The sequence below is a fragment of the Lagopus leucura genome, unplaced genomic scaffold (assembly GCF_019238085.1).
Source record: "Lagopus leucura isolate 7727_CA_CO unplaced genomic scaffold, USGS_WTPT01 Super-Scaffold_810, whole genome shotgun sequence".
Lineage (NCBI taxonomy): Eukaryota > Metazoa > Chordata > Aves > Galliformes > Phasianidae > Lagopus > Lagopus leucura.
Window position 1 is genome coordinate 2,662,208 of NW_024962261.1, and position 10,885 is coordinate 2,673,092.

The 10,885-nt window shown below is 37.7% G+C and overlaps 1 protein-coding gene across 3 annotated transcripts in view; it reads left to right on the forward strand.

Annotated features, from left to right (window-relative positions):
* The window catches only part of VCAN (versican), a 105,837-nt gene extending 97,118 nt beyond the window's left edge, over positions 1 to 8,719 (forward strand). For 2 of the 3 annotated variants that reach the window (XM_042866260.1, XM_042866262.1), the window contains exons 13-15: positions 5,343 to 5,487; positions 6,822 to 7,004; positions 7,528 to 8,719. In XM_042866260.1, the coding sequence (XP_042722194.1) occupies positions 5,343 to 5,487; positions 6,822 to 7,004; positions 7,528 to 7,658 (459 nt within the window). In that variant the 3' untranslated portion in view covers positions 7,659 to 8,719. The remainder of the gene's footprint in view (positions 1 to 5,342; positions 5,488 to 6,821; positions 7,005 to 7,527) is intronic. The other variant, XM_042866261.1, reaches the window with a different exon arrangement.
* The last annotated feature ends 2,166 nt before the right edge of the window (positions 8,720 to 10,885 follow it).

A 10,885-nucleotide genomic window follows, 5' to 3' on the forward strand; every position in this document is an offset into this window, starting at 1 on the left:
GTTTAGACATAGCTGTTGTTTTCAAATTGACTCAAATTTCTCGCAGCAGAGACTTGCCAACTTTCATAGCCCAATCCCTTCTTTCAGTGTGTTATTTTAGCAAGTGCTTGAAGTATGCATGGGATCTACCCTATGGAGTTTAGGACACCATCCATGGCTTTAAAACAAGACCTGTGCTTAAGCACCCACTGAATGGATTTTTTAGTCTTACAAATACTTTCGGTGAGTTCTGTCAAACTACTCCCATTCATAAAATTAAACAGGAAATCTTTTTCAGGACTGGGGTGAAATGAAGTGAAACAGAACCTATGCTGTAAAGTACATTTTTCTCAATGTATAAATGTATTTAAAGACTAGGTGAAGTTAATGTAAGTATTTTATTCACTGCCAAATCCTCACAGTAATCTGACTTTTTTTTTCCTGTTGAAAGGAAATGCAATGCTTTTCACCCCCCCATGAATATCTCATGTAACAGTATCAGTGCTGGTTAACAGCATGAGCCTCAAGCCAAAGATTTCTGAGGTGATCCATGTACTTTCTGTGCCCTGGTACTGATCTGTTTTCATTCACCCAACCTATAAGGCAGGGAAATGACCAGGAATTGTAGTCTAGTTATAACAGAACCTTCAGAGTGAGGGACATGTTCACAAGGCTTTTCTGAAGAAGACTCCTAAGAATTTGTCTGCTGTTGTGAAAAAAATACATTCCTATTCTGTAGCAAAATAGTGGGAAAAAAAAATAGAGACAGCAGCCAATAAGCTTTGTAATGGTGGCTTACACTGGCTTAATGATGTCGTGCTTCACTTAAAATGACATAGAGAACATTCAGTCAGCTGACTCCCTGCATCACTGCTTTTTTGTTTAGTTTTGTTCATTTGTTTTACTTTTTAGCTACATTAACCTTGCATTAACAAGCTATATGGTAGGAAAGCAGCCAAAATGAAACAAAATAAAAATCATGGTGGACATTATAAGTGCCAAAAGTAGCCAAGACAAGTTTATGCTTTAAACTCATTTAAAGATGCTGAAAACATGCATTCTTAATCCAAAGTAAAGTCATTAAGCCTATAAATCTAAACAGTAGTTGCATTTCAAATAAGCTGTTTCCTAGCTCTGGTTACATACAAGAGATTACTAGCCTTTGCACTACAAAGGGGTTAAGCAGTAATGTTTTGTTTGCATCAGTAGCTGTGCTTCATTAAACATGGTTTTGTTGACTGTTCTGGAATGCAGAACCCAGTCATTGATCTAAACCAATCGGTGCATCCTTTGGAGATAAAGGGAGGGCTGAAAAGTCTAAGAGCTTGGTCAGATACTGGGTTGGAGATTCATCTTGGCAAGGCAAACATCTGAAAGAGATGAATGGATAACTCATTAAGAAGGAAATTAGTTCCTCAAATAAGGCTGGCTATCTTAAAAAAATAAAAATAAAAATTAACAAATCTCCCACAAGATAGGATCTTGTACATATCAGGGAAGTGATGCTTAATGCCAGCCATCTGAATGACAAAAATGATGGCCACTAAAATCAGTATTTTCACAATTCTTTGTGTGATCTTGGTTTTCTTTTCCTACTTTATCCTGTCATCTGATTAAGGCTGCAATTTAATTCAATCCTGCTTAAGGAAATCTTCCTCAAACACATATAGCTTTTACAATAAGGAACAAGACAAGAACCCACATTGCCACTGTGTCACTGACTGGAGATCACTCAGCCAGGGAAGCCTGTCTCAACTGTGGCTCTAACCCATAGGCATTCTGTCCTATTCCTGAGGGAAATTTTTGGTACTTTTCATCATGTGGACTTCAGTTTCATCAAAAGACAACACAAGAAAGATTTCTGAAAAAAAAAAAAAAAAAAAAAAGTATAACAGGAGCTCATATTTTCAGTGAGAGCTAATGGTAAGACACAACAGAGGTGTAGCTCTCAAAGAGACAAATGAAAATACAGATAGCAAAACACAAGAAATATAACTCGTACTTCATGTGTGATACAGCTAAAAATGTTGCTAATGGCCATGATTGAAGCTTGCCTATTGGCAGAAGGATGCCCTGCACTTCATCCACTGAAACACCGTGCTTCCTCTTGTGGTTTTGCTGGTGTGGATGTGATGTGGACATAGCAGCAGGCTGCATGGGATGTTGCCGGTGGGTTTTGGCTCCTCTCTGACCATGGCTGATCTATTTTGGACATGGTCTTAAAAGGCAAACAGTCTTACATGATACATGTTGCCAAGGAATGAAATTAAAATATTGAGCTTTTTTCTTGTCAGTAAAATATTACTTCTATAAAATTCTGTAATTGCACTGAGGATCTTAAGTGACATCTTATTTAGAATATTTTGAGCATTGCTTTCTGAATGAAAATTTATGAATGGAGTGTTTAAAATACATTTTTTCTTGTTTTTGTCTTGTGTGGTGCAGGGAGTGTTTACACTTAGCACACTTTGTATGAGATTGTAAGGAGTGTTGTTGAAAATCAACAGTAGCATACACTGTCTGGTATAAGGGATTTGGTTCTTTTTGGTTCTTTCCCACTAAATTTCTGCTGTTGTAGTTTTACTGCATCTAGTGCAATCACCTCTGGTTTGTAGTTATGAAAGCAGAAAACAGTTTCAAGCTGGTGGCCATGCAAAAATATCATCTGTGAGGGAAAAAAAAAAAAAACAAAACCAAAAAGCGCATTGGTTTATTTCTCTAACAGTTTGTTCCACTAGGACTGTGAGAATCTTTTTGTATCATTATCATGTAATTAGTGGCTAAGTAAGGAACTGAGAAACTACAGAAGATCTGGGTGGAGACCTAAGAAACTGTTCAGCAGTCTGGAACTTCCTCTGCTTAGCAATTCTGGCACTGAAACCAAGCCAAATCAGTGGTATTCCGCCAACATAAATGTGTGCAATGATGATATCAGATGTGAGGTAACAGCATGTCATGCTAGAGGATATCAGACATTCTTGAATAAACCACAAAGTCTAGATATAATCCTTTGCCATTACACAGCAGCCCTGCCAACAAAGCAAACACAAATGTTCAGCTTCTTAAGGCAAGGCAAGTAGCAGTGTATGGAGTGTGGCTTAGCTGGGAGCTGGTGTGAAGTACTCAATTCTGGTCTTGAGTAAAGAAGTTAGCATGAATTGTAGTTTAGGACTATTAGACACAGATGACACTAAGAACAATGAAATTAAGCTTGTTGCACTTGAAGAATGTTTTATGAATTGGAAGAGGTAATAAATTCAGTGCAGAACAAATTTATTTAGACTATAATTGTTAAATTGCTTGGAGAATTAAAATCTGTGATGAATGAGATGACATAAAGCAGGAAAAGGTCAATTTTTTTTTCTTTTTCATAGCCTGATTCATTGTAAGGTAAATGCTACCCACATGGCATTTGTTAACTGTATTTCTAAAATGTGTTCACACAGGCAGTGATAAGCTAAGAAAATAGAAAGCTAAACTTTTATGACATTTATATGGCCCAGCTCTAGTCAGAAAGATGTAAGCACTCAGGAAAACATAAGCATTATAGAAACTCTGCCATTTTGACCATACAAGGGACTGTCTGCCCAGTTAAAGTCTGGCATTTATGTGAATTCCTGTTCTTTTAGATATCTATTTTTATCTTTCATTAAATTCTTCATGGGGTGACACAGAAATCCCAAAGAAAATTGCTAAGAATAGTTTCCCGTATTTACTCAAGCTTTCCTTTGCATAACATTATGAAAGTCTCAAATTATTGTGCTTAACTGGGGATCAAGATGAAACAAGAAGTGGAGTAAAGATTATCTTGCCTCTGCTAACTGCAAGGACAGCAAATCACACGTAACCTATCAAAGACTGTTGCACAGATTTTCAATCTGTGTGACAATTCTTTTGCTTCTGCTTTTCCTGCTAGTTAGGGAAAAAAACAAACAAACAAACAAACAAAAAGTCATCTAGCCCATCAAGATGCATTAGTATCAAACTGCACACAGCATGCCAGCAGTCATGATCACACAGCTCTTGGTAGGGACATAACTTAGGCAGATCCTGAGCTGGAAGCTGAGAGCTGTGTAGCGATGTCACTCCAAATCTGTATATTGCCATCTTAGAACCCCAAATGCAGAGCCTGCCTATGTTGATGTGCCAGATTTGTGTTCCAGGTACTGGGCTAGAAAATTTAGTTTGTAAATAAATAAATAAATAAATAAACAAATAAGCTTTTTAAAATTTCTATTACGTACTAACAACCAGATTTGTACTTCCAATAACAGTGTACAAGTTTCAGTTTTCATTGCCACAGATACATGTAAGTTGCTCTCAAAGTAATGCCTCCTATTTACTTCCATGGAAACGTCAACAGATACAAAAACCATAGTAACACTATTTGGGAGAGCAAATTCAAATTCTCAGCTACAAAACACTTTTTTTCAATGTAGTTACGACCACTAGCTATGCATTTCATTTTTGCCAGTGATGAACAAGAACCTTCATGTGTGCTTGTAACAGTCTGCATGGCCATCCAGAACGTTGGTTGTCTTTCACATTGTGGACGCCACTGCAGAAACATACTAGCCACTGCCTCACTGTGCTCGTGTCCACTGGCTGCTCTCCATCGAAGTTCAGCAAGCATCAATGAATGTCACCAGGTGCCATTTTTTCCACGTGGAGGAATTCAGTTCCAAATTCATTTCATCTGCATTTCCATGTCAGATGCCATTCTGTCATACTGCCCCTCTACTGCTATCAGTCACATGGCAATAACATGTAACAGAATATTGGTGGGAAGGTTTAACTTCTACTGCCATACCACCAACCAACGTCTGCCTCTGACGTCCTGAGCCAACAGAAAGAATTAGGAAGCAATACTTTCGGAGCAGCCCTCATATGATCAAGATATCTGTGATGTTAGTTTTTTTTCAGGTGGATGAATTAAGATAATCATTTCTTAATCTGAAAGGCTGCTCTGTACTATATTCTAGTTTTTAATGGAGATATCGATCTGCAGTGATCTGGGCACACACCCTGACACCTTTATTTATTTTACACCTAATTCTGCAAGCTGTCCCATTGCATGGCTTCATTAAATGAAGTCAGAGGATAGATAATTTGAATCTGAGAAGCCAACCTGTGTCTTGCCATTTAGTAGTCATGGACTAGCAGGGATAGTAGTCTATTTATTGCATCTGTTAGTAAAGTGGGAAGATACTGTAAATCTAGCTTTGTTTAGTTTGTGCTTAACTGCTTGAACCAAACAATTGAAATTGCTGCTCATTAATGGTAATATTGTGTGCTCTTCTGTAAAATGGAATGTAAATGTATCTCAACTCTGGAAATAATGAATTTGTTAATCTTTCCTGCAGCAATATGAGAACTGGCGACCAAACCAGCCAGATAGTTTCTTTTCTGCTGGAGAAGACTGTGTTGTTATAATATGGCATGAGAATGGACAATGGAATGATGTTCCATGCAATTACCACCTGACCTACACCTGCAAGAAAGGAACAGGTAGAAACATTACAGAAACTATGGCATATAATTCTTTATTCCGGTTTTGTAATGTTAACGGGACAAAATATTGTAGATTTCTGGTAATCAGTACAAGGATTTCAGAAGTGAGTTAGCCCCTCAAAATCACCTTTATCCGCAAATCACATTTCCTAGTCTTCTTTTGACTCAGACACAGAATGATACCCAATTGAAACTCGTGGTTAAAACCAGGCAAATTTCTTATTTATTATTTGATCTCAAGAGACATTCACAGACCTGGCAGGACTGTTTTACTTGCATGCCTTGAAAATACTACCAATTCTTCTTTCCTTTGATGACATCACTGTGAATGATGCGGGCAGCAGAGATAGTATGCATAGGAACAGAACAAAGCTGCAACAAGGCAGGGTCAGGCTGGATATTAAGAAATATTTCCATGCTGTGAGGATGGCCAGACACTGGAGCAGTCTTCCTAGAGAGGTGGTGGGTGCTCCATGCTTGTCAGTGTTGAAGCGGCATTTGAACAATGCCCTCAGTAACATGCATTAACTTTTGGTTAGCCCTAAAGTGATCTGGAAATTGCTCTAGACTCCAATTGCCTCTTCAGCACTGAGCATCATCTGTCAAGTGATGCTGCCCTTCCCTTCCACATTTTCCAAAACCGTGTAGCTTAATCACAGAATCATAGAATTGTTAAGGTTGGAAAAGACTTCTGAGATACAGTCCAACCGCAATTGCACTTTAGGAATCTGAAATGTATTCTGGGCTTACACACTGTTAAAGCTGATAGAATAAATCTGAGAAATGCCAGGAGCTGTACATTAACATCTTAGTTGTTCTCTGCCTCTTTGGACTGGGGAAATAAAGAAGAACAAAAATCTTGTGTGTACTTCATCACTGCCCAGTTACTGTTTGCAGCTTGTTACTATGTTCTCTGTGCACTGATGAACGCATGAGTTCAATGTGTCTTTAAACAAGGTGCTGTTGAGGAGGACATGATACGTTTTGAGAATAAGATAATTTTCTTAAATGCTTGTTGTAACTTCAATACTTTTCAGGTTTTACAGTTCTCCAGTGAGTATGAAAACTTTTTTGGTTCAAATTTATATCAGTAACTTAATGCAAAAAGGAAATACTAACAACACAACCTGTGATTTCCCATTTCCCATTTGCTCTACAAGAATAGAAGACCAATCTCCCTGTTCTTGTTTGAACGTGTCTCTTTGGAGTCTTGCTGAAGCCACTGGTGCAGAAGGCAGTTATCACATTCAGATGAGCTTTCACTAACTGACATTTTGGGTTTTGTTTTGGTTTTTTTTGTTTTTTGTTTTTTGTTTTGGTCTTCCTTTCAGTTGCCTGTGGTCAACCTCCTGTTGTAGAAAATGCAAAGACCTTTGGGAAGATGAAACCTCGTTATGAGATTAACTCCCTTATTAGATATCACTGCAAAGATGGTTTCATCCAGCGTCATATTCCAACCATACGCTGCCAAGGGAATGGAAGATGGGATATGCCTAAAATTACATGCATGAATCGTAAGTTCTTTGAAAATGAGTTGGTGTTGGACTGGGATCAATAGGCTCATTAACGTAAAAATTATCATCTATAATTATAAGTAATGATAAGTAACAAGCACATCTTTTAAGAGAAGTGCAGGAGATATAAACAAAGTCTTGCATTACAGATGATGACAGCAGTGCAACTCCCTCTGTAGAAAAGTCATCTGGATCCAAGAGCTACCATGAATGTGGCTTTTCTGCTTTTACAGAAGCCATTAAGATTGTTTTAAATCAAACAGCAGGCCTCTTGCAAAGTCCCTAAAAGTAATAGGTTAAAGTAATAGGTTACTTAAAGTAATAGGTTACTTACAACACAACTTCTATCGGTGTGTTCTGACTTTGTGTAAGAGATGATTCTCCTGTCTGTAACATGGTCATACTAGTTAATCATTTGTTAGCCCTCTAATTAACCAAGAATAAATAGAAAGGGATGGAAAGACGAATGATTCGTGCTTGAATTATTTTGATTTCCTTTTATTTTTCCTCCTCCTCATTGCAGCGTCCACATACCAAAGGACTTATTCTAAGAAATACTACTATAAACATTCTTCGTCAGGAAAGGGAACATCATTAAATTCATCAAAACACTATCATCGCTGGATCAGGACGTGGCAGGACTCAAGGCGCTGAGTGCTAAATGGTGAATGGGGATTTCCACCATTTCAGCCAAAGTTCTAACTTTCTGTGCCTTTTCTATCACTTTTAGGAGTATTACGAAATTGTTTTGAAACTACGGACTCCGGTATTCACAATGCATTTTGCAAAAATATTGTGTTTATCAGAAAATTTTAAAAAGTATATAGAGGAGAAGTGCTTATGGGGATAAAAAGAAACCATTTCCAGCCTATAATGATCATTACTTTTCTATATGCCATCAGTGTGGACCATTTTATGATACTCACCAGCCTTTTGCAATATTTAAACAGCTCAATTTTAGCACCAATGAAAATGTAAATAAGATGATTTTAATGTTGTTTAATTGTTTTTTGTTTTTAAAATCCTGTATATAAAATGAAAAGTCACACTAAGTTCGGGCATATTTATGGTTAGAATGGCCTCAGAGGTCTTCAGTCATTTATGACATTGTTTTTATGTTTACTTAGGCTGGAAATGGTGGAAATAACTTTACTGACTGAAATTTGCTATTAACAGGTGAAGATAAACACAAAAGTTACATGAATTTTTTTTAAATGCAAACTGTGCCAGTTATCATTCAAGGTACAGTTTGTGTCCATGTGAAGCAAAATTTAGAGCACATAAGCGGGGATATAGCATGAACTAGGGACTGCAATGTGGAACTTTTTTTCTGCTCTCCATTCCAGCCTCATCATTCGTGAGAAAGGACTGCATGGAGGACTTGTATATGACAAGGAGGGCCTGTAAAAATCCAAGTGCTAATACATTAACTTTATCAACCAGGGCCACCTTTTTTGAAAGAAAGAAAAAAGAAAAAAGAAGAAAAAAATGACTTTCACAACATTAACTACAAGGTCTATATTACAGGTCTCTGCATTCTAAAATGGAGATAGACCTAGTATTTGGGGGATCAATTTTTGTAAAAAACAAACAAAATCAAAAAAGTAAATAATTTTGTATATATAACCATTTTTTAATCTTTTTATAAAGTAATGAATGTTTGTGTATGAATGCTGCAGCTGTGAAGCGTACATAAATAAATGAAGTAAGCCATACTGATTTAATTTATTGGATGTTATTTTACCCATGCAAGGAAGATTAAAAGAGCTCTCCAGAGCAGTATTAGCCCCTGAGCTCCACTTTTGTAACCATCTTATGCTATTTCCCTAGAGAACAAAAATTCCTGCTAAACAGGCTCATTTGTTTGTGGTTAGATGGGTGAGATCTGTGCGACTTGCAGAAGAATCAGGATCTTGGCTTTCTAGACAAAAGTGTGTGCACAAAGAAATTATAGGTTGTAGTTGGTGCAGTGTGTGCGTAGGAGTTTTCTGTTAATTTCTTACCTTGGTCAGTGTGACAACTGGCCTGGATGTGTACAGTAAGTGTAGAAGGTAATGTTTGAAAGGACCTCTCCACATAAAGGACTGTGATTATTTCTGAGAAGTTCCCTGCGCAGCTTTGGGCACAGGAAAAAAGGAAAGAAAAAGGGAAAATGAAGAACAGTGAGTTCCCTGGGATACACTTTCTAAAATGTCACTGCAAATACAGAGACAGATGAGAGTTTTATGCCTTTGTGTTACGTGTAGAAATGATACGAAAAGTTGAAAGGGAAAGGAAAAGAGTTGAAAACACAGCGAGTTTGTCCTAGGCAGAGCTACCCATGAGGCAGCCTTGCCACAGCTTATTGGGAACAGTGGTTACAGTCCCAGACAATATCTCCTAAGAAAATGGCAGTGACTGCTCCATGCTGGGTACCTGGCCTTTGTGCTTCAGCCTGGCAATGCATCGCTGCGATGGCTGGTTCATTCCCCACCCCTGCCCCCAAACAATGCACATAATACTTTTCTCTATTTATATTATCTTGTATAGTGTACAATGTGAATGTCTGGTTTTTTTGTGAATGAAAGTCTAAAATCTTTGTAACTTTTATATCTGCTTCTGTTTCACCAAAGAAACAAGGTTTTGCTATACTGTGACTTGTCTTGTTATTGCATGTCTTCCTGTTTAAATCTATGCAATGTGATTTTTTTCATATGAATACAATTAAATTGTCAGGTACTTCACAGTCATCATGGGCTTGGTCAAATGCCCACTGGAGTCAAAGAGAATCAGCTGGCTGAACTTTAGTAGGTGCTGGATTTTATTTTATACGAGCAATGGTAGGAGATTTGGAGTAACATTTTAAGATATGCAGTTTATGTTCTGAAGTTGATTATTGTTTGTATGAGTCACGGCTCTGCTCATAAGTATACAGTATTCTGCACATCCCTTCCTTGTACCAGAAGCATACAGAACAGAAAATATATTTTAACATTCTGCAAACTTTCTCACCATATGTATAAAAAACCCTGCATAGATTTGTTGTTTTCTTGTCTACTTGTTGGATTTAAACAATGTTGTAAGGCAGTCAGATAACATTGTGATTGTAGTTTAAGTAGGTTAGGTGCAGTGATTATATTGATTTTTTTTTCACCTCCTTCTATTACGCATAATAAAGTAGGACTGACAACATTCCTTATTAAAAAAGAAAAAGAAATACAAAAAAATACAAAAAAAAAAAAAAAAAAAAAAACCTGTTACCCATGCTTGTTTATTTAGACAGATAATTAAACTTTTTTTTAAGCCTGATCTGAATCCCAGATTGTCCAGTGCTGGAACTCATGTCACAGGGCAGGTCTGATGGGACACTGGGATGTCACTGCAGCAACACTGGTCTCCAGAACATGACAGGGCATTTGAGATGTACAGGAACTGCTGGCAAAGCCAGGGATTTACATACATTATTTTTTTAAACGCTCTTCCTTAGCTCTCTTTTCTTGCCTTCCAAGTTTACCAAGGATCCTGCTTAACATTTGTCAGACCACCCTCTGCAGATGAGGTTCTCCTCCTTCAGAGCTTAGCACTTACACAGGACAGGGACAAACCAGGCCACATATTCTGGTAGAGCATCTCTAAGGGGTAATGCATTAGGCATGTGCTGCCAAGTGGAAAAATTTCTGTACCCCAGCTACACCATAAAGACTGCACGACTTGAATCTAGGCAGAAAAAGACAGCTTTATCTTCTTGCAGGATACTGGCGCCTTTGGGACCTCCTATTGAACTGTCACTGTAAACAGAGACTTATCAGAGGCTGGGGATAGAAGTATAGCACAAAAGAAAATACAAGGACTAGCAAGGTACAAAATGGGCTGGCAAGGGGCTACCAAAGGAAGGGATAGCA